The sequence below is a fragment of the Leopardus geoffroyi genome, chromosome D4 (assembly GCF_018350155.1).
Source record: "Leopardus geoffroyi isolate Oge1 chromosome D4, O.geoffroyi_Oge1_pat1.0, whole genome shotgun sequence".
Taxonomy (NCBI): Eukaryota; Metazoa; Chordata; class Mammalia; order Carnivora; family Felidae; genus Leopardus; species Leopardus geoffroyi.
The window spans coordinates 59667271-59691827 of NC_059342.1; the positions used below are offsets into that span (position 1 = coordinate 59667271).

Here is a 24557-nt window from a genome sequence, read left to right on the forward strand (position 1 = left end):
GCAGCCCACTCCAACCTGCCACTGCACATAAATTATAGGGAGGAGGCCAGTGGCCAACTGGCTTCAAGGCCAGCCCTGCCTCTCTCCGGCACAAGGAAGCTTTGTGCAGCTCAACACCTCATTATCTGGCATCTCAGCCACACCGGAAAGGGCAAATAATGGGGTAAGCGCGACACATGTTATGCAGATGTCCCTCCCTACACAAACCTGTCCTTGGGTCCCCACTCCTTGTGGGCTGAAGTCTCAACTAACTCCTTGGTAGGGCATTTGTGGCCCTTCAATCTGGCCACAAATCTTTCCAGAAAAACCTCCTTCTGGTCTAATGCATGTATTCATGCAAAAAATCTTTGTCGTGGGGCGCCTGGGTGGCTCAGTTGGTTGAGTGTCTGATTTCAGCTTGGGTCATGCTCTCAAGGTTCGTGAGTTCAAGCCCCGGATCAGGCTCTCTGCTGTCAGCCCAGAGCCCGCTTCAGATCTTCTGTCTCCCTCACTCTCTGCCCCTCCCCTGCTTGCGTTCTCGCTCTCAAAAAAAAAAAAAAAAAAAAAAAAAAAAAAAAAAAAAAAAAAATTTTAAATAAATAAAATATAAAAACAAAAAAATCTTTGTTGAGCACCTACTATGTGCTGGGAATGATGCTAAAGGAGCTGAAGGATCCCTGGGTTCCATCATCCCAAAGCCTGTGCAGATCACACATAAGCCCCTAGCTTAGAGCTCTGCATACAGGAGGTGTTCAATACTTGGTAGCTATTATTGCTCCCACCCACCCTTGTGGAAGGAGGAAGATGCTCTTCTCAGATGCCCACCTACCCACTCACCTATAAAGCTCACTACCACACTAGAAAGGTGGGCACCAAAGCCATTCTGCCTGCTAGAGGCCTACCAAGTGCCTATCATTAGAGTGTGCTGGCTGCTCTGGAGGGCCCTGGGGTTTGGGGAGCTGCCCTATGCTGGAGTTACTGGAGATCTGGGGACCTGGGGTGTCACAGAACAACGGACCCTCAATCAACCTCTATGAGGCCGCTCATCTGATGAGCATTCCTGGGCCCACTCCAGGCTGAGTGGGGTATTCTCACTGTTGCTGTCCTGGAGCCACGACATGTGTGACAGCTCCTGCCAGTGGCATGGACATGGGTACATAGAGAAAGGAAGGGTGGGAGACCGGGAAGCTTCCTGAATGCTTGACAGCTGAGCTGGACTGGGGAGGATGAAGAGGAAAAAGGTACAATACATGTAAAGATAGAGGGGCATGTAGGTAAAATCCTGGCGGAAGGCAAGAGGTTTCCAGCTGGTGGGCCAGGAAACATGAAACAGTGGGAAGCCTTTCAGAGAGATAAGGGTCAGCTTGAACTTCATGCTATGAGTCTAGACATGATAGAAGCCAATGAAGAGTGTTTAAGAAATGACACGTCCAGAGTCACTTTTGAAAGACAGGAGATGAAGGACCAACCACAAGAGTCAAGACTTAAGCACTATAGGACATCAGGTGTGAGGTTTTTCTTCTGAAACATTTGAAAAGGCTATAATAGCGAGCCATCTGATAATATATCGATTTCCTAAACATTTATAATGAACCAGACTATACAAAAAGAGATCCTATACAGGATCACACAGTTGTATGAAAATATGATGCATCTTTAAAGACAAACTTTTGGGGGGTGCCTAGGTGGCTTAGTCAGTTGAGCATCTGACTTCGTCTCAGGTCATGATCTCACAGTTCGTGGATTCGAGCCCCACATCAGGCTCTGTGCTGACAGCTCAGAGCCTGCAGTCTGCTTTGGATTCTGTGTCTCCCCCACTCGACTCTGTCTATCTCTCTCTGAAAAATATCTAAACGTGAAAAAAAAAATTAAAAAAAAAAAAGGACAAACTTTTTGACATGAGAACATGGCCAACTTTTGTGCAACTAAGTAATGATCAAAGATCTCATGGCATGTCTAGGTCAGAGAAGGCTTGTAAGAGCAAGGCGGTGGGAGGGGACTTCCATACAATCAGGAGGTCAAAACAGGTTTGTATAAAACACAGAAGGAACAAGTGAACATAGGCTATGATTACGAAGATATGTGCCTAAGTTTTTCTTTTAATTTTTAAAAGATTTTATTTTTTTTAAGTTTATTTATTTATTTTGAGAGAGAGAGAGAGAGCGCGCGCGCGCGCAGGTGCACACGAGTGGGAGAGGTGCAGAGAGAGGGGGAGAGAGAGAATCCCAAGTAGCCTCTGTGCTGTCAGCACAGAGCCCAACACGGGGCTCAATCTCACAAACTCGGGAGACCATGATCTGAGCCGAAATCAAGAGTTGGACACTTAATCAACTGAGCCACTCAGGTGCCCCTAAAGATTTTATTTTTAAGTAATCTCTATAGCCAACATGGAGCTTGAACTCACAACCCCAAGATCAAGAATCACATGCATGCTCTGCTGAAGAGCCAGCCAGGAGCCCCATGCCTAAGGTTCTGGACCAGAGGTCTGCAAAGTTTTATTTTTGTAGTCAAGTTTTATTGGAACTCAGTCCCAACTGATCATTTATCTATTGTCTCTGGCCACTTGTGCCCTGAAAGGCCAGAAATGGATAGCTGCAACAGAAACAGAAATGAGTAGTTGCCCCAAAGCCTAAAACACTTAATGGCTGGCCCTCTACAGAAAGTTCAGTGGCTCCTATGTGACACACATGGGAACTTACCCAACCAGAAAAAGTGACCACCCTGGGAGGCAACATACTTTTCCCAAAGCCCTTCTGGGCTCCCCTCTGAGTCGGGTCCCCACAGGAGGCCACACATTTCTTTGAACATCTAGGGGTGGTAAACCTTCCATCCTCTAGATTTAATTTCTGGAAACTGCCCAAGGCTTTTCCAAACTAATTCAGGTGAAAAGGTGGGTGTTTGCGCCAAGGAATGAAACATGCGAGCTTGCCAGGGGCAGGACGCGTGCCTTAGACGCTGGATGAATTGAAACCGCAGTGAGAAATGAGGTTTCATTATAAAGTTACGCAACTTTATTCCTTGTGTCTTATTAATTGGGGACAACAGTCATCTGATGTTTGGGCCCGAGCCTGACAGTAAAAAAGCCTCAGTTGCTTGTGACTACTTCTTACAAGACCAACCACATTCCACAGGAACCTACAGGGGGGATGGCTGTCCCGGAAAGTTTTTTTTGAAAACGACAGGGCCTTGTGATAGAGAAGAACAGCTGGTTATTTTATACATGGAGACACTGTGGCCCAGAGAGGGGCTAGGACTTGTCAAAAGTCACCCAGCCATGGTGGCTTTTATCCAGAGTGGCTATAGTGTTCCAGGTTCTAAGCCAGGAGCTTCAGGGGTACATCAAAAATGAATACAGGGGCTCAGTCAGTTAAGCGTCCAACTTCAGCTCAGGTCGTGATCTCATGGTTTGTGAATTTGAGTCTCTCATCAGGTTGTCTACTGTCAGCACAGAGCCTGCTTTGGATCCTCGGTCCCTCACCTGCCCCTGCCTCTCCCTTGCTTGCATGCTCTCTCTCGAAAATAAACATCAAAAAAAAAAAAAAAAATGAGTACATGTTCCCCAGGAACAGAGTCCCTAGTATCCAATAAGATGGGAATGTCAACGAAAACAAGGAAGATAGGCCTTGGCCATGTCCCCCTGACCTAAATCTGTTTCCTTATGTGAATAGTGGATAATATCCTCCTTATAGAGCTCCTGGGAGGATTAGTGATTTGATGTACCTAAAGCACCCAACAGAGTACAGCATACAATGGGTGTTCAATAAAAAGCAGCTTGGGGCGACTGGCAGGCTCCAGTTTGTAGAACATGCGACTCTTGATCTCGGGGTTGTAAATTCGAGCCTCACGTAGGGTGTAGAGATTACTTAAAAAATAAAAAATAAAATCTTAAAAAAAAAAAAAGCAGCTCATAATCTCAGGCATGAGAGCAAGATATTTTCTCGTTGCAATATTCTACGATTCTTACCCACAAGCACATACACACAGACACCCTTCCATACAGGAAACTCCTCAATACTGCAAGGCTTCACTGGGCACCTGTCATGTGCAAGGCCTGCTTCTGCCTGCCTCCTACAGGGAAGTTAACAGAGGGGAAAAACTGCAATCTGCCTTTGGAGCAGCAACATTCCCAGCCCAAGGGAACAGTCCCCTCTCCCAGCTAACCCCTTCAGCCGACCACAGTTGTAAGTAAACACAGCACACACAAATAGGAACAGAGAAACAGAAGCAGATGAAAAGCAGGTTGTTTGGGCTTTTAGAGGCAGCCAGGATATATTCCTTCCAAAGGGGTAAGGGAAAATCCCCATACCTTTCCAGGTCGGGAATAAAGCCAGTAAATCCCTCCACAATGGCCCTTCTCCTTTCGTGGAATAATAGCCCAATGCACCAGCGGCAGTTAAAGGAGAGAGGGTGTGCAGTTGTGGCTTCCTGTGCCTGGCAGCACAGTTCCGATAATATAGGTCCCTGCCCAGGCTCAGGCTGTGACCACGGACACAGACAGATGATGCCCTGATGGAGCACCAAGGGCCAGTGCTGGCACCGAGCAAGCCTGGTGAGCTTATATAACAAAGGGCTTGTCACCACTTCCTGTGATCCTCATTGCCCACATTCCAACACAATGAGACACTCTCAGCCCTGGCTTTGAAGTTCAACAACTCATTCAGATGGCAGGGCTGAGAGGCAGAGAGCCTGCATTGGCTTACCTTCTCATTCTCCTCTGCACTTGAGATATCATTAGCTTGTAAAAAAAAAACAAAAAAACAAAAACAAAAAAAAAAACAAACAAAAAGTATCTCTGCCATTAAATAATGTTTGTTTTTAAAATCTGAAAAAATACCCAATCTTCCAGTGACAACCATTGTTCACATTTGGATCTATTTACTTACAGCTTTTTTCCTACATAGGTATGTAGGAATGGGGTAGGGGGGAGAATACAAATATTTAGCTTTTTATATCTAACCCCTTCCCCTCTTGACTATTCTGCAGTTGAGTCACTCAACTCCACTTTGGCTGGCTATGGCCCTCTCCCCTAGCATGTGGCACATGCTAGACATTTCTCATGCTTGGGTATTCAGGGGATTTCCAGTTTTTCATTTTCCCAATTGCTGTCGGTTACCGGTAACTAAGTCACTGTGACTCTCTTCACTCTATCCTCAGGATAAATTCCTATCAGGGCACACACTGGGTCATGGAGCAGCAACTTTTCAGCTTCTCTGTCTTGTTCCCTCACTGTCTGCTGTTACTCTTTCTGACCTGGAACCAAGTGTACAACACTTCTAGGGTAACTTTAATTTATTAAGTCTTTTCACAGCAGCCTCAACGGCTGACCTCATGATAGGGATGAGCACTCTCATTTTAAAGATGGGAAGACAGGCTCAGAGAGGTCAAGCAACTTGCCCAAAGTCACAGACCCTCAATTCCGAATCCAGACTAAGCCTGAGCAGCGCTCCTTCACTGTCCTATACTGCTTCTCTCACAGGCCCCTAGGCCAGCGTTTGAACAGGTACTATGTGGCTATTCTAAAATCAATGCATGAATCTGCAACACACACGGCTTGGTACAAATCCCCAAGACATACCCTATGATTTTGGATCCACTTGTGAATGTTTGTCAATGTTTTGACCATCCAGTCATGGACCAATGCAGCAATGGGGACAATTCTCGTTTACCACTAAAGAACTAAAGAGTAGAACAGGTCATGCCCCTAATGACTATAGGAATAAACTTTATAATGATAATCTAACTCAGTAGTCTCTGATTTTTAGACTGTGAAGGCAAGATGTCCTTAGTTTTCACATTCAAACAAGCCTTTGAAATTCAAATACACAGATCTAAGGAAGCCTGGCTTCTTCCTTCAAGGGAAGCCCTGGTTTCCCTTTTTCAATTTTTTAAACAAGAAGTTTGGGGGAAGATAAGAACATATAAACTTCTTGTTTTGTTTCAGTACCCTTTACAGATCTAAAGTCCCTTTCCCATCCATAACTATAAGGTGGCCATCAGAAATGTCCAAAATAAAATAACTCTGAATTGTAAGTGTAAAACTGAAATTTACTCTCAGAGTAAGAAATGTTTGAGTGCAAACAAAACCTTGAGCCATTGAACTTGACGGAATCCAATACTGTGAAGTGCTTATGAGGTTGTGGAAGAATAGGTAAAACCAGAAGAAACCATCAAGAGCAAAGGGTGACGAGATTTTCTGGGATTACCATTCCCCCAAAGGATCAGACAGGTGTAAAAAGGGCATTTCTAATTTAAGAAGAGAGGAATTGAATCGTACAAAAAAAAAAAAAAAAAAATCAAGAATGAGCCCTCACCCCTATCCATTGACTACAGCTTCTTACTTCCAAGCTGCTTAATCAGCATCCCTCTGCGAGCTGTCACATTCAGCAATTTCTGCTTCCTCTGGAGGCTTCATGTCTAATAATCTTTAAGGCCTTCTCAAAATAAAGGATAGAGATAAGTTCCTCAGCTTTTTCAAGATGAGGCCCACTTCTGTCCTAGTGTGTGGGTGGTAAAGAATCAGAACAAGAGTGCAGACAAAAATCAGGATGGGGTGGGACAAGGGGAAGGAAGGCAAGACCCCAGTAGCAAGTTTGGGTTTGGTGTCTGCACTTTGACAACATTCAGGCCCAAGGCCTGTGTGTGTGTGTGTGTGTGTGTGTGTGTGTGTGTGATCTGAGCCTCAACAATGTTCTCAGCCATCCTGTGGGGGACTAGGAAGTGATGACACCAATTCCCACCATCTTGTCACTTGGCAGTCACACCACAGATGGCTTTCAGATGGATCCCGAGCCCCACAGAAGCTCAGCAAGCAGGAGTTGACTGACAGTTGAATTCCCCAAATGTGTGCCCCATGCATGCAGCAGGAGCCCCCTGAGCTGGACTATTCCAGCTGGATTATTCCTGGATATTCCTGGATAATTCCTGAGCTGGATTATTCCTGGATATTTATTTACAAAGTATCTCTTCTGGGCTCAGAAAGAATGTTCTGCTGGCCAGAGGGGCCTCTCTGATTCAGTATTGAATGCGGAAGGAATTGGTTGGTGATCCTCAGGGGATCCTTGGATGGAGCCCAGCAAACATCTTCATCAAGGCTAATGTTTCTTCCCCTCTGGGGACCTGATGGCTCCTGAGCTCTCACTGCTTCTCAAAGAGCTTCTCCCTGCAGAGGACGTCCTCTAAAGGTCAGCATCCTGGCACTGGCCAGAGCCCCAGCGTTCTCCTCTCCCTTTTGCATTCCCTTCTTCTGAAGGCTCCAGCTACACCACTCGCAGCTTTACCATGACTTCCTTCTACCTTCTATGGACAGCCCCAAAGTCCAACTCTGTGAGGTGCCGCCATCCGATGGCAGAGTGAGCCTCGGTCCAAGACCGGGGGACTAGCTCTGCGGCCCCCAAGAACAAACACTGCCCCCTCCCCCATCTCCGCCACCTGCACAGCTTCCCTCAGGGATAGGCTGCCCATGTGGTGGCTCTGCCCTTGCCTGCTCTGCGTTTCTGCAGCAACAACCAGCTGAGGTGCCGCCGGACTCACACAAGACCTCTGGTCCGACTCTCCCACCGGCAGGACCACACGTGGAGATGTACCTCCATTCCCAGCCCAGGCTCAGGGGGAACCCCTGGCACAAGATGTGTCTGACGGACAGAACGCGGACAAAGGCCCTGGTGGACCGGGTAACTCACAAACTCTCACACACAAGGCATCTCGGCTACTGACGAGGTGATCCAGGCAAACCTGTGCTTGACAAGTGCTCAATTTTCCTCCATTGACCGGTGTCATCACAAGCTGCCTGAGTAGTCAGTCACGGTATTTTGCAGCCTGAGGATCCAGACTGGGGTTAGGCCCTTCTCCCTCTGCCTGAGGCATCTGAGGTCTCCTAACTGCGGTCCCCACCTCTTAGCTCCACTTAGGTCTCCCCCTTCCCACCCTCTCTAACCAGTCCTCTTAAGCGGCACACAGACCGGTTTTCCTAAAGCACAGATCTGACCTTGTTACCCCCTGGCTCTACCACTTCCCATTATAGAATAAAGAGCACACTCTGTGGTCTGGCCCTCAGGACTTCCGACACCCGGCCTCGGCTCCCATTCTGGCCTCTTTCCCCTTGCACCTTCTCACTGCCTCTCCCTCGTCACTTGAGACTGCTCACAGTGCCCCCCACCCCTGATGCCCTCCTCACACCCACCAGTGTCCAAATACCCAAATGCTCCCTTTCCAAGAAGGCCCAGTTCCATGCCACGTCCTCCATGAAGCCTTCTGAATTCTCCTTCAGCAGCATTATCCTGAGAACACATAGAGAGTACCTGGTCCAAACCAGAAGCTTTATCAACTCTCTGGTTTGTAAATGACTTTGGCATCATGGTTTTGAGACCACCAGGTGATATAGAACTATGACCTCTGTCAATGTGCCCTATAGCTATTAGCACAGAGATTAAGGGTAGACAGAAGCTAGACTAACTGCGTGGGGCCCCCCATCTGCAGCTCTTAGTAGCTGCATCATCTATGACAAGGTACTAAAAACAAAACAAACAACAAAGCCCTGTTTGCCTCAGTTTCCCCATTTGTAAAATGGGACTTTTAATAGAATTTACCTCCTAGGGAGTGTTATGGACTTCAGTGAATTAATCTATATAAAGAACTTGGAACAGGATGATGACCCAGGAATAGTTTTTACTTTTACTCTCCCACTGCAAGGTATCATGGATCAATACAAACTGACCATCAAAATAAGGACAGGCCTACTTTTTGAGGATGCCCTTACCAAGCTAGACAGGGCAGCCCCACTGGCTTGACTGTGACTATAGGAAGCCCAGAGTTCCAGGCTGAGGCCTAGGATAGACTGTGGCCAAAAGAATATGAAACCATTCATAAAGCTCTTCCTACATGCCAGACATTGTGCACAGCCATTTAAACAAATGATTTTATTAAAGCCTCACAATGACCTGTGTACTGCCCCTGGACCTCATCTCCAAAATGTTTCACATTAAAAAAGGGGATTCTAATAGGACCACATCAAAGACCTGCCGTGAGGATCATACATGGAAAGTGTTACATAGCTGCAAGGCATGGAGTGAGCAGTCAGGAAACGCCATCTATTACTGTTAAACCCACATTAGGACAGATGCAGCATTCCAGGCCTGGAAGTTAATCACTTGCCCCAAGTTACTAAGCTTTCAAGCATCAGGGCCAGGACTTGAATCCAGACTTCTGACACCAAAGCTGGTGCTCATTTCACACCACCACGGTTGGACACCATTAGGGTTTCACAGTGTTTAAATCAATAGCTCTGGGCACCTGTGGTTCGTGGCCTTGCTGGCTACCCCCCACAAAGGACGAAGAACCAGGACAGAGAATGCCTAGCCTCCTACACAATGCCGCTCTCATCTGGGCAACTTCTGCTCTACTTCTACCTGTTTGGGACTGAGGTCCTGGGTGGCAAGATCCCACCTGCTCCCCTGGAAGCTACTCCTAACTGCTCCTCTACTCTTTGCTTTGGACCCCCCAAATCCTCCTGATAATCCAACCTTGCTCCCCATTGGGTCATGCACTGGCACTGTTCACTCCTCAGTGCTAACCTCAGGCCACCCACTCAGAACCTGGTCTAGCCTGCCACTTCCTGCTCAGGAATGTCCTGGACTTGGGGTCCATCAGTGCCCTCCACACTTGTAATACTGGAAGGTACTTGCCCTTAGCAGTGGGTGTCCTGGTTGGGAACCTGGCTCTATGGGGAACTGTTACAACTTGCAGCTTCCCTCTGCCTTTGAAGATATGATCACACATCTGAGGGTCTCACACATCTGAGGGTCATCATGTAGAAGAAGGTTAGACTGGTTCTACTTGACCTCAAGGAGTCCAACTAAAACAGTAGAGTCTACAGAGAGAAAGAAGTCAGCCAGCAGAGCTCCTGTAACACCAAGTACTCAACAAATCTGTGCTAAGCTGGAGGGAACAGAAAAAAAACCAAAAAAACAAAAAAATGAAAACCTTGCAAGCCCAGCTGTGCAAAGGAGTGGGTAAGTTATGTGGCCTGGGAAGTGATGAATCCCTTCATCACTGGAGGTTTTTAGGCATGGATGCTGAAGGGTTGGACTGAGTGATCCCCAGGCTCCCCTGGAATTCTAAACTAAGGTCCAGGACTGCAGCTTTCAACCTTGGCCATGCATCAGAATATCTGGGGAGCCATGCATCAGAATATCTGGGGAGCATCAGAATACTGATGCCCAGGGAGCCATGATGGGAGTTAGTGTGGGGAACTGAAAATTTTCAAAAATGCTCCCCAGGTGATTCTAATGTGTTATGAGGGCTGGTCTAGGGTTCAGTGATGCGATATAACACACAATGAACTAGGTAGATACCCTCAGCCTCTTAGGACCATAAAAATGTTCTTCAGTGTTCAAAAATCTGCATTTTTTTCTTGGTTTATTCCCGGTGAATACTCCCGGACTTAATTTGTGCCATCAACACCAATTCATTAATGTCACAAACCTCACAGCGGACACTACAAGATGGATTATCCTGACACAGCCTGAGCCAGAGAAAGAGGAACATGCAGCAGGGGTTCAGAAAGGGTCTCTTGCTGATTAAAGACACAGGACACCTGGGCTAAGGAGGACAGGAAAGGTTGGGGATGAGGGGAGAACTCTGTGAAGTCGTATCACCTGAGCTGGACTTTGGCAGGTGTGAAAAACATCCAAGTGACCAAAATACTGTAGTCTTCATATGCCACACCTTCAAGTCTTAGCCATGCCCCAAGTCTGAGCTCTTTTACCCACAGAGAGCTCCACTACTGCCTGTGCCCACCTTGGGCTCCAATGCTTCTCCTCCCCACTCAGTCATTACACCTGTCTCTCTATCCTGGCACTGAACTCTGTCTTGCATTGGAGAGAGCCCTGGGCCTTTCCAATATCCCTCCCGGGCTTTGAGGATGAGCATGGGGCTTACTCATCTCTGAATGTCCACAGGGTTTAGCTTAGTGCTGGAACATGGTAGGTATCTAAAAAATGTTCGCTGCACTGATGACTGAATGTTGCATCCCTTTCTCCACAAGTCATCATACGAAAGCTGAAGCAGACACACCCAGATAAGGCCCCACAGGTAGGGCAGAACACAGAATGTGGTCACCCCAAATATATACAAACATCCAGTCCCCTGATCCTGGATGGGGATGCCGACTCCACCAGAGGTGGGTTGAGGCTTTCTTGGCTTCATCCCGCCCACAGTGTCACACCTGGCATCCAAAGACGAAGCGCTAATACCCAGTTACTTCCCTCAGGTGTCAGAAATTGAATGTGTAATAAGCACATGGGTACCTGCAGACACAAGGTGTCATTTTTATGAAGACAAGGCGAAATCATCATTATCATAATAGGCTGATAAGACCTAAACTCAGTCACGGCGAGACAGTCAAAATATTTAAGCCTAAAAAGGCACCTGAAGAAATACAGATCACAGAGCAAGAAACAAGAAGATGCCCCGACACAGACTGGTCATTCAGAAAAACAAAATTAAAACCCTACCTCATACCCTGAAATCAAACTACAGATGGATTAAGATTTCAATGTTAAAAAAAAAAAATCAAACTATTAGAAGAAAATACAGATTAACATTGGAGTAAGGAAGACTTTTCTAAGCAGCATACTCCAGAAATCATGAAGACCACTGGGAGTTATTTAATAACAGAAAACGATTTGGTGTAAGCAACAGCAATCTCCAAACAGAACTGAAACACAAATTATAAATCTGTAAATAAAAACTATTCTGCAACTCAAATGGCAGGTAAGGGGCTGCCATCCTTAATCCACAAAGAGCTCTTACAAATCAATAAAAAGATAAACCTAAACCCCACAGGGACATCTGGGTGGCTCAGTTGGTTAAACGACTTACTCTTGATTTCGACTCAGGTCATGATCTCACAGTTTGTGGGTCCAAGCCCTGGGTTGGGCTCTACGCTGACACCACCAGAGCCTGCTTGGGATTCTATCTCCTTCTCTCTCTGCCCTCCCTCTCTCTCTCTCTCAAAAAAAACAAAAAACAAAAAACAAAACAAAACAAAACAAAACAAATCTATAAACCCTACCGTAGAAAGGACAGACAGAAGATATAAGTATACACTTTTAGAAAAGAAACATAAATGGTCAAAGCACATGGACACCAGTAACCCAAGAAATTACAAATGAAACTAAATTGGATTAGAGTAAAACAGGCGTAAATGTGTGAAATCTTTCTAGGATACAATTTGAAAGCACGTATCAAAATTTTCCCCTTCTTACCCAACAATCCTCCTTCTGGGACTCAGTTCCAGGGAAACCATCAGAGACTTAAGCTAAGAATTCTGTTACAAAGATGGTCGGTAGAGCACTGTTAAATTAGGGAAGACTATGGAAAGCCTAACTGAATACGATACAGATATTCAATTACTGTTGTTGAATGTTTAAGATAATGGAGACATCTTTCCATGTCTCTAAACAAAAAGAAAATAAATACGTACAATATTACTTAATTTTTGTGCTGGGAAAAATGTATAGATAGATGCATTGAAAAAATGGCTAATTGAAAAATAGTGAAATGCTAATGATGATTTCTTTGAATTATAGAATTTGAGTTGGTTTCTATTTTATTTTTGCTTATCTGCATTTTCTACACCAAACTTGTCTTAGTTTTGTTAAAAGGGGGAGAAAAAGTTCACAGATATAAACATTGAAACATATTTAAAAATCCAAGCTTGTGGTTCTAAGGAACTGCCTCAGCACACTGCCAACTCAAAACCGCCCCCACAGAGAGCAGGTAGAGGCTGCACCATTCCACAAATGCCACGCAGGCTCCAAATCACATGCGTGGCTTTGGAATGCACCAGACGGATTATGGGGCTGTCTGGCTTTCTGGGAGTGCACATCCAAAAAAAAGTGAAGCTTCACTGTAAAGAACTTTCTAGTCACTTTCATTTTCAGAATTTAGTCATGGCCTGGAGAAACCAGGAAAGCCCCATTCCTCCTACTTCTGTTTGCCTCCTCCCTGTGGCCCACGTACTGCTGGGCCCCATAGAAGGGGGAATTTTCCCAACAATCACAAATGCTCAGCAATGAAATGCTCTGCTCAGCAAAGCAGGCAGGCTCCAGCCCTGTCCCTGGAGACATAACCATGGCACTCATCTTTGCCCTTCTGTAGTGTCCGGCTCAGGCATGCAACACAGCAAGTTGCTTCTTTTGAATTTGGAGAATTGGGGCCATTTCAGACCAGTGGCAGGTGAGGCCCTTTACGCACAACTCCTGCCACCTTCCTCCATCACTGGCAGTCACACCAAGGCGAGTCCCAGGCTCTGGCCACACCTGTATGCACCCAGCAGCACTCCCCTTCTGATCTCAACCACTGTGGACAGGATGCCTTCTGTCTGGGATTGTCCCATCTGCACCTTCCTCCAAACCCACCTCCCATATAGGGTGCTTTTCCCCAGCCGGGATGGACCGGAGGTCACCCGTGCCTCCTCCAGGTTCTCAGGAACCCTGGGAGGCAGAATGTGTCCTGCTTTAAGCCCCAGGTCTGAGCCGCTGGGTCAAGCCCATCAAGGCTTAACTATGACTGTCCTCTGGTATCCTCCCTATTGCTCAGGCCAGAACTTCGGAGTCACCCTTGACTCTCCTGCCCCTCATACCTCACGTGGCATTCATCTGTCAGGAAATCCTGCAGCTCTACCTTATGGATGTGTCCTGAGCTCGGTGTCTTCTCCTCACCCACCACTAGCACCCCTGATCCAACATTCACAGGTGCCCCAGCTGGCCTCCTGCTCACCCCGCTCCAGGCTGTTCCCCACTAGGCAGCCAGAGTGATCCTCTCAAAACCCAAGTCAGAGCCCATCATTCCTCTGCTCAGAACCCTCCACTCCCTGTCTCACGGTCTCATTCAGACTTAAAGTGAGAGACCCTTCCAGTGCCCCCAAGGCGCACCATACTCAGTCTCCCTGGCCCACCTTTCCCCACCTCCCCAGCCCACCTCTCCCACCCAGTCATGCTCATTTCCCTGAATGCCCCCGGTCCTGCTCCTGCCTTGGGCTCCTGCCCTGACTGCTCTTTCTGTGCGGAATGCCCTGCCCTTGAAACCATAGGAATCCTGCCTTCACATCCTCAGCACAGCTGAGAACTCATCTAAAACTGCACCATATCTCAAACTCTGGCCCACCTTAGCCTCTTTAACCTGCTTTACCTTTCACACTCTCCACCCAACACACTGTATTTGCTTGACTCCTCTCATGAGGGAGCAAACTCAGGGAAGCACAAACTTTTTTTTTAGATTTTATTATTCATTCATTCATTCATTCATTTTCCAGTAAACACTTTGCACAGTGTAGAGCTCAAATTTACAATCCCGGATCAAGAGACATGCTCTACTGACTGAGCCAGACAGGTACCCCAGGGAGCACACATTTTTATCTGAATTGTTCACCACTTTATCCCCAGTACCTCAATAGAACAATCCCCAGCACATAAGCAGTGGTCAACAATATCTGTTGAATGAATGAATGGGGAGAGAAGTCTTGATATAAGCTCTCATGGTCCAGCTGAGGACTGGAGGTTCAGCCTGTAAGTGAAGGCCCAGCAGTGGGCCAGTGATATCCACTTCCCCCCACCCACCTGCCAAGTTACTTCTCCCCTTGTGGACCTTGGGGAGCCCCTTTTTGACCATTACTCTTAAGTCCTGCTTGGAAAACACAGGGTGTGAGTCATTCCCCAAGGCCTTGACTAATTCTCTCTCCATCCCTTGGGCCCACCTCCAAGATCCTTCCTCTACAGCATAATGGGAAATCCAGAGAGCGCTCCCCTTGGAGAAAATGGAAAGGAACTGAATGACTTAGAGGAAAATTCAATTCTTCCTGGCTCAGCAGTTGAGAAAGCGAAAAACTCTCAGGAAGCTAGTGCCTCTGAAAGTGAAACATTAATAGAAATATTACTGGAAAATACCAAACAGGAAGAGAAGGAAAATTCCATTGTGGAAGCAAGGTCCTCTGTCGATGCTCCTTAATGGTCTCAGTAAAGTATTTCAGAATCAAAACATGGAAAGAACCGGAAATCAATCAGGCTGTCACCCTTCCTGTGGACTGGAGCTTTGGCCAAACCACTTCCACACCCACAGCACAAAGGGCACTGGGCTCAGAACAGAAGGTCCATAGCCTGGCCACTGACTCAAGCCAGTACCTGCTGTGAAGTACCTCCACACCTCCCCAGAGCCTCAGTTTCTCCATCTGTAAAATGGGGGTTATAGCATTTTCCTTACAGACTGACTCTACGAAGCAAATTAACTACAGGTATGAAAGTGCTCTTAAGTTATGGAATACTTACATAAATGTAGGAATCAATTGCTCCTACAAGGCTAACAGAGGGGCTTTTTATAAAGTCTAGCCACAAATAAGGCAGAGGAAATTCAGGCATGAGACTGCGCAGCCTGAGGGGGTATGGCACAGTGGCCAAAGACAAAGACTCTGGATCCAGTTTCAAATCTCATCTCTGCCACTCACCGGTGGTAGGACCTCAGACAAGTTATTTAACAGCTCTGTCCCTCAGTTTTCTCATATGTAAAATGGGAATGACAGTAGCACCTACCTCAGAAGACTCGGTGTACAGTAAGAGTTAATGCCTATAAAGCACACTGAACATTGGCTGGCTCAGAGTACACGCACTGGCTAATAATACTATCGTGGAAAGCTCCCTCAGTTGAAGTGACTACTCTTTCTTTACTCGAATGCCTCCTCTTCCAAGACTCCTCCGCTTCTCTCGTCCTCACCCTGCTTCTCCTTCACCTCCAAGGAATCAAGGTTCTGCCCAGAGTAGCCTCTGTGCCAGAATGGCTCTCAGCTCACCCATACCACTTTATTGATAAATTCCGCCATATAAATCTGTATTCTCACCTGGTTCCTGTGTCCTCACCAATAAACTCCTTATGGGTAGGCACCACATACCCCCCGGTTCATCCCTGTATCCACACAGCTCCTGACAGTGGCCTGCATATGGCAATTCCTTCGTCAACACAGGCCAAACAGAAGTCATGAAGTCAGGATGGCAGAGACCACTGCATCCTGTCTCCATCCAGCAGGAAACCCACCACCACCGCTCAGAATGCCAACAGGTGCTGCCATCGGCCAGCCAGCATCCCAGCTCTCTGCTTCAAAGTTATACATCCCAATTTATTTTCTAGGGCCAAGCCTGACCTCCCCCTTCTTCCACAGGCCACTACCTCTTGGCTGTCTCAGCACAAGATCTAGAAGTCAGCCCAAGATAAACTGCCCAGGGGAGCGCTTGACACAGGCGAGTTGAGCTTTGCTAAATGACCAGAGGAAGCCACACCTGTTTCAAATTTGCCCTTTAACGTCTATTTTATGGGTCAGAATGTTTTGGGGGCGGGGAGAGGATGAGGTCAAGTCTTAGGGGGTTAAGTCGGGGGAAATCAGTCCTGTTCCGAGATTGTCAGATTAGAGGATGGTCACCTGATCTCCTTTAAGGAAACTTAGGTTCCTTTTTGATAAGTTCAAGGTACCATTAGATTTTTGGTTATTTTTATTTATTTATTTATTCCTCCCACCCCCCCTCCCCACCCCCAAACAGCACATACAGCCTCACCAATCCTTGGAGGCAGGGAATGCTTGGTGTTTCTCATTTGAGAAGACATGACAGTTACAAGACACATGTTTTGTGCAGCTGTCCCTTGAGAAGCACCAACTCTGCACACAGAATTTCTCTATAAAATTCAAGGGCTTCATTAACATCTCATTTATGGACCTCGGAGGCAGATGCGGGAGGGAGAGAGAAAAGCCAGCTCTGGGGTCTCTTCTGGAGACCACCAAAGCCCAGACTGAATGGGGTGGAAATCAGGGCAGAGGGGAGAAAGAGGAACATTAAGTGAAGGGAGGAGGAGACACACAATGCACATTTCAGTAAATATCAGAGCCCTACTATCTCCATTTAAATCACAGAGAATAGTACAACAAATTGATAAATAGCATATAAACTTGGAATTCAGATTGCACAGATGTGATCCTGATTCTGTCACTTGGTAGCTGTGTAACATTAAGCAAGTCATTAACCCTGAGGCGTCGGTTTCTTTATCTATAAAATAAGGGTAATACTACCTGTGGTAGATGGATAGTATTGAAGGCCTCGGTTAATGGACTGCCTGTATCCCTGCCCTTTGCCATGAGATTATGCAGATCCTCCTCTCTCCTCTGTTTTAAAAAAATTTTTTTTAACATTTATTTATTTTTGAGAGACAGAGAAAGACAGAGCATGAGCAGGAGAGGAGCACAGAAAGAAGGAGACACAGAATCCGGAGCAGCTACAGGCTCTGAGCTGTCAGCACAGAGCCCGACACAGGGCTCAAAACCAGGAACCGTGAGATCACAACTTGAGCCCAAGTGGGACGTTTAACTGACTGAGCCACCCAGGTGACCCTCCTCCTCTCTCCTTGAATCCTGGCTGGCACTGTATCTTGCTTTGGTCAACTGAATGTAGTAGGCTTATCATTTAAAGGAGGGGTTGGAAACTACAGACCATAGGTCAGCTGCCTATTTTTGTAAACAAAATTTTACTGAAACACAGTTATGCCCTTTAATTTATATATCATCTATGGCTGCTTTCCAGCTCTAAGGGCAGAGTTGAACAGTTGTGATGGAGACTGGCTTTCAAGCCTAAAATTACCCACCCTCTGGCCCTTTAAGAAAAGTTTGCTCACCCCTAGTTTTTAAAATCACGGAGTTTGGGGTTATATGTTATGCAGCAATAGCTAACTGATACAGTATCTAAACCTCTTCTAGTGTGATCGTGAGGATTAAATGACCAATTAAGTGGTCAGCACAAAGCCTAGAGAACGGATTTCTCTTCTGGGGACTCAAAGGAGAAAAATGGGTTTGATATGCAACATTTCTCTCACACTACTTTCAAGGGACAGGACTTCAAAGAAAAGAGTATCTCAGGATACGTGGGTGGCTCAGTCGGTTAAGCAATCAACTTGGGCTCAGGTCATGATCTTGCAGGTTCTCGAGTTTGAGCCCCATGTCGGGCTCTGGGCTGACAATTCAAAGCCTGGAGCCTGCTTCAGATTCTGTGTCTCCCTCTCTCTGCACTCCCCTGCTCACGCTCAATCTCTCTCTCTCAAAAATAAAATAAAAAATAAACATTAAAAAAAATTAAAAAGAAAAAGAAAAGAATATCCCAAGCCAACCCACAGACACTAACTTTGGCTCTTACCTTTTGTTAACCAAAATGGAAACTGACAACTTATGTTTGACTCTGGCTCCAGTCAAGCCACACATCAATGATTTCGTGTGAAAAAGCCCCAAAAAACAAGTTGCAACTCCCCAGCAAGGCACATGAAAGACCCTCTTCCCTTTGTGGCTCTAACCCCCTCTGCAATCCCCCATAATACCTGCCCTGCTGAGCCTCTAACCATTCTTTCCCAAGCCTTCAGACCCTGGCACAAGCTGCCCTGTCCCTTCTGCATGGACAGCCCTCCTCCCCAGTTCCTGGCCTAGGAAATTCCCACTCATCCTTCCAGAGTCAGCTCAAATATCACCTCCACCTCCTCCTGAAAGCTCTCTTTGACTTCCCATAACTTGAGGCCCTACCAGTCCCTTGCACACACTTCTGTCTTGGCATTCCTCAGGTCTCTCTAGCTGTATTTGTCTCCCAGACTAGACCTTTGCAAAGCTGGTATTCAATTGCAAACTGAGAAGCTTCCTTCTTGGAAAGCTGACCACCATTTATTCTCTGAATATCCCTTGTCTAGCAGGCCATTCAGAAACTGTTTGCTGAATCTTAAAAACAAAAAACAAACAAACAAACAAACAAACGGTTAGACATGATATTATTCTTTAGAAAAAGTGTTATTTAACTCAACCCTGTGGATGCTGACAAAACATAAAGTGTTGGTACACATTAGCATGTATTTAAAACTTGGGAAACTGATGTCATCATGCATCTTGACTTTCTCAGTTGTGGTGGAAACATTTACTTAATTATGATAAAAGAAACAAGACTTCAGCAGAAAACATACGGGATGAGACCTGTTTGGCTGCACAAAGGGAGATCCACCAAGTTACTGGCTTCTTTTGTCATTGTTAGTTTTTAATAAAGACAACCTGAAGGAATAATATTTCTATCTATTAAAGTTTCATTTTCTTTTCCGGGGAGCTCAGGTTCTCTCGGCCTCTTACCTGGACTATAACTGTCCCTCAACTCTGATCCCATTCTCTCCCACCCCACCCCCACCCCCCACTGTGACAGCTCAATCATAGTTCTGAGTCTGTCCCTTTCCTGGCTCACCAGTTTCAAGGACTCCCTGCGGGGTCCAAACTCAGCTTCCCGCCTACTTGACGTCATCTCCCATTCACTAAGGGAGGCCCACTGCAAGAAAGCTTTGGTTTTCAGGAACATACTCCATGCTGAGATTCTGTATGAACAGGTACACACATATATACTCACACACATTTACATATGCAAACTTACACACACACGTATACACAGCACTGACACAGAAGTGATGCAGGATGCAGTCACCTCTTCCCCTGCACAGAAAATCCCAGTTCCATCTCTAGATCCAGCTCAAAGCTGCCTCCTAGGTAAAGAACTCAAGAAATTCCCCAAGACAAACCCTGGGGAAACAAATGATAGAGACAGTGTAGGACAATCTCCTCCAGAGACTTATGCTAGAAATTACTGACAAGTCTGCTGTAGCTGTCACTCCTTCCCCTCTTCCACATGATTCTAAAAGGGAAAACACGCAAGACTGGATGCTTGGGGTGTGTGTGTGTGTGTGTGTGTGTGTGTGTGTGTGTGTGTGTGTGCGCGCGCGCACTACAGAACTCACTGGGAGAATAAAACGACGCCTAAGTGTGTGATACAGAGAGGCTCTGGTACTGAGGGAGGCAAGAGGTGGAACCCCTATGGTGGGAGGTGGCACAGGAGGCACTGAAAAGGAGGATCTGTGGACCAACAGCTTCTACTTCACACCACAGTAACTCCCAACCGAGGCCTGATGTTAAAAACAAACATAGGGCCTGGCAGACAGGGTGGGGGGTGGGGAGGCATTCAACAGCCTTATGGGTTCTTGTCCTATCCCCAACAACTGATAGAAGGAAGCTGGGCCTGAGATTAAATGGGGTACCAGAAGTGGGTTTTCCTGGATCCATGTGTGAGAGGCAGAAGGAAGGCTCCGAGGTGTTCAGGGGTGATCTATAGTACGCCCGGGCTTCCAAAAGCTGTCTGGCTGAAAATAATGCCAAAACCAGGCTGCGATCTGACTGCCTGACCAGGAATGGGTGGTGGCCCCAGATGAGGAGACAGCCCCACACAGAGGGCAGAGATGAGGGGATCTAGAGTCTCTGCATCCCAAAGCAGTTCCAATCAGAAGACCCAGGGGGAGCGTTAAGGAGAAGCCACTTTACATCAGTGGTCCTCAAAAGTGTGATACCAGGATCAGCAGCAAAGATCACCTGGGAACCTGTTAGAAATGCATATTCTCAGGACCCACAGCAGGCTTGATGAATCAGTGTTTTAGAGAGCACTGCAAGTTCTGGTTTGAGAACCACTGTGTAGTGTGGCCCTCCGTGGTTGCCTCCCCTCTTCCTGGTTAAAAAGAACATCTGGTAGTTGTGATTCCTGTCTCTGGATCAGAACAATTTCTTAAAAGATCAAAGGTCTCAAAGTCACAACCTAGTAGGTGAAATGCAGCGAAGAGAGATAAAAAAAAAATAATCTGCTAACCTCCCTTAGCAGCTAAATCCCTTCACTGGTCCTCACTGTGCTTAGCTTACAAGGTCCTTCCTAACCTGGACCCTGATGCCCCTCTGGGGTCCTGCACAACTCTACCCTCTCGATACCAGCCACAAAGGTATCCCCTAAAGTGCCAAGCTCTCGGCAGCCAGCCATTGTCACCACCCCTCCCCCACAATGGCCCTCCCTGACCACCTCCACTTCACCCCCTGCTGTAACAGCACTCCCATCACAGAACTCATCATTAGCACTGCAGCCTGGGCCATAAAATTCAAGGGGGGCTGCTCCAGCACCCAATAGAGGAGGGCACAGAAAAGACCCATAAAATAACATGACGGTGAACGAAGCCAACTCTTAAACACATTTGACATTCCAGCTATAAAACACATTATCCCTCCCTCAGTATTTGAAATAGTCTTAATTGTAATTAGGAAAAAAAATGCCTACTAAAGTTTTGAAAGCCATTAAAGAAAACTTTAGCAAGCAGCAGAACCACAAGCAGTGAGAGAGAAGGATTTGCCCACCTGGGAGGTGGTCATGGAATAACTCAGGGGACACAGAAGGTCAGCACCATTAACTGGGAATCTCTCTACCTTCACTGGTGGGGCCTTGCTCAAACCAACCATAATACCCAGGAACTTCAGAGTCTCCCAAGCCAGCACCTAGCCAAGCCTGAGCCATACATAAGGCAGCAGAGAGCCTCTTTGGTGTTTCCCTCACAGATCAGCCGTAAGCCTTTGATCCTGGAGCCTCCCAGAGAAACCTCCCCCTCCTCCAAGGCAGCACCTGGGGGAACCACCTGGCTCCCAGCTTCTTGTAGGAAGCCCAGAGTTCATGCTTCAGAAGTATGCCCCCTAACTGGTCCCAGAGGTAGGTGGGATCCTCCACTGACTGCCCACCCTTTAGCAGACCCAGATGAGAGGGGAGACTCTCAGGACCTGGGGCCTCAGAGAGAAGCCAAGCAGAGAAATTAAAAGAGGGGGATCCCTTTAGTCCTCCCGCTTGGAAAACAAAAAGATCCCTTTCCAAGCACCAGCTGGCAGGTAGGAGCCTGTCTCCCTTCTGTCTGGACATCCAGTCCTAAAAGGAAGTCAGACTCTCTATCAGTCTTCCCCAGCCCACGCCTGGGCAAAAGTTTACCTTTGGGAAAATGTGGGGTGATGAGGAGAATAAGAGGGACGTCAGCCTGACAGACATCGCAGGGCACTGGGCCTCAGATATAATCAAAACACTGCCTTCCACCATAAGTAGGCAGAACAAGTATTATTTTATGGGGAAGGGAGGGTGTCACAGGAGTGTGAAGGAGGAGGAGTGGGGGCCCAGTTTGGCTGTAACTGGTCTGCTTCAGAGAGGGATCAAAATGGCCTAATATGTGTGTGTGTGGTGGGAGGGGGGTTGTCATAAACTCATCCCCTACATTCCCGGTACAGTAAGGGGTCGGGGTGGGATAAGGAAGAGGTGAGGAGTGGAGGGGTGAGTCTCCTTCCAGCCGGACGGATTGACTGACCGGACCCCCTTCTGTGCACGGCGGGAGCAACTGACTGGTCGAAGTGGAGAGATCCTGGAGGCAGCACATTTCAACCGGAAAAGCACGCGTGGGGGTTCCCGGTGCAGCTCCAGTACAAAAGGCCGCTCGGATTTGGCAACCTGGCGCGAGGGGTGGGGCAGGGCAGGGCTTTTAGAGGAATTTACAGATGCACGTTTAAAGACAGCCGGTCCGGATCTGCCACCAAGAGTGCTGTGTAATATCGGGCGAGTCCCTTCCCAGCTCTGGACCTCAGTTTCCCATCCACAGAATGGGGGGACGGGGTAAATAAAGAAGAATAAATGCTCTTCTAAATCCGTGCCAGCTCTGACTTTCAGACTTCAGTCCTCGGGGGATGGAAGGGCTGGCTGTCTTTCTTGGTCTAGGTTGGTAGGATGCTCCCGTCAGACTACTTCCGAAGGGGGCACCTGGCTGTGGGCCCAGAGAGGGGACGTTCTAGGAACAGCAGCTAAAGAGACTGTGTCAGGAGGCCGAGAATCCAGGATTAAGCGCGTGCGAGGGGGCAGAACTGGGAAGCAAGCAGCGTGGGATCCCTGACCTCAGGGTCCTAGCCCCAAGCTGATGTAAGAACCAGAGCGTTGCCTCAGTTTCCCCACGCGCACCGTGTCTCAGGAACCAGGGGTGAGACCAAGGGACGCCTTACCTTGTCCTTTTTACCGGCCCCGCTCTCCTCCGCGGCCGAGGCGGCACACTTGTTGAGCAGTTTCTTGCCACCGCAGGCCGTCGGACTCCAGGTGCGGCCGCCAGAGCAGGCACCCCCCGGGAGGTCTCCGGCACCGCCCGCGGCGCTCTCCACCTTGATGAGGCGGTGCTTCGGGGAGATGTAGCGCACCTCGGCCGGGGTGGCGGGCCGCCGCTCGCTGCTGCTGCGGTAGAGGTGCGGGGAGCCGGAGGACGAAGACGAGGACGCGGCGGCGCCTGCGCCGGAGGAGGCACAGCAGCAGCCTGCGGCGCCCGACGCGGACGAGGCTGAGAAGGCGCGCTGGCCCCCGCCCGGCTCCCCGCCGCCGCCGCAGTAGTCCAGGCGGCACATGGCGCGCAGTTTGCGCAGCGAAGAGCCAGGCCCGTTGTAGGGGTCCTCAAAGTCGCGCTCCTTCTGTGCGCGGTAGGCGCGGATGAGGTCGCTCGTGCTGCCGCTGTCGTCGGGCAGCGATCCCGACGAGGTCGAGAAGCAGGAGGCGGCGGCCGGACCGCAGGACGCCGAGGCGCCCGCGGGGGCTGGCGGCACGGCCTGGGGGGGCTGCGAGGGCCGCTCGCCCCGGCGCCGCTGCTCGCGGTAGTCCGGCCTCGGCGGCTGCGGGGGGCTCTTGGTCTTGCTGTTGCCCAAGCTGAAGTACTTGTTCAGCCACTTGGCCATGGCGAGAGGCCGCCTAGGGCCGCGGCGCGGGAGCCCTGTCCGCCGCCGCGGCCATTCGGAGAGCAGCGCTGCGGCCCAGGTCCCTCGGCGCCCCGGCCCCGGCGGGGGGCGTCCGGGGCGCCCGCTCCCGACGCCAAGTTCAAGTTCTCTCCGCCGCCTCCTGCCGGCGGATCCTGGCCTCCAGCAGCTGCAGCACCGCCCTCCGCCTCTGCCGCGCGCCTCCCCGGCTTCGGATCTCTCGCCCCTCACGGGCGCGTCTCATGGGATCCCGGCCCGCGGCCCCAAGGAGAGCGAAAGGCCCGGGCGCCCCCCGTCTGGTACACTCTGGCCGTGCACTCCGCGGCGGAGCGCGCTCCTGCCCCGTCGGAACCGCAGCCTTCGCCTGGGCCGGAATCTGCGGCTGCTACGGGAACTTGTCGGCGTCCTCAGCCCCCCCTTCTTCCTTCCCAAGAGCGCTGGGGGCAGCCCGGCCCCCAGTCGGAGAGCAAGCAGGAGGGAGAGCGAACGAGCGACGGCGGAAGGCAGCCAGCGCCCGCCCGAGCCGCGCGCCCGTGCCCGTCCCGGCGGCGCCTGCCGCTGCTGCCGCCGCCGCCTCCCGAACCGCCGCGTGTGTGACACCCCGGCCGCCAGAGCCCGCCCCGCGCCGCGGCCCCGCCCTCCCCGGGCCTGCGCGCGCCCCGCCCCCCAGCCCGCCCCCGCAGGCTCCGCCCCGCCCACCCCCACGAGCCTGGCCACCAGACCGCGGGCCCAAGCCCCGCCCTCCTCGTGCCCTGGTCTTCAGCAGGCGCAACTCTCCACCTCAGCGCGCGCCGCCACCCGCGGCCGCCTCGGCGCCAGCCCTGGGGTGGCGCCTGAGGGCACTGGGGTCCCGCGGCGCTGCCGGCTCCGCCTCGCTCCCGGCCCGCCGCCGCCTGCCGCGTGAGGTTGCCAG

At 49.2% G+C, this 24557-nt stretch overlaps 1 protein-coding gene across 3 annotated transcripts in view; it reads right to left on the minus strand.

Annotated features, from left to right (window-relative positions):
* Positions 1–24273, minus strand: part of SHB (SH2 domain containing adaptor protein B) — a 136098-nt gene extending 111825 nt beyond the window's left edge. For 2 of the 3 annotated variants that reach the window (XM_045469122.1, XM_045469123.1), the window contains exon 1: positions 22913–24246. In XM_045469122.1, coding sequence (XP_045325078.1) covers positions 22913–23626 — 714 coding nt within the window. In that variant the 5' untranslated portion in view covers positions 23627–24246. Of the gene's footprint in view, positions 1–22912 lie in introns of all 3 variants that reach the window. The other variant, XM_045469121.1, reaches the window with a different exon arrangement.
* Between the last annotated feature and the right edge of the window lie 284 nt (positions 24274–24557).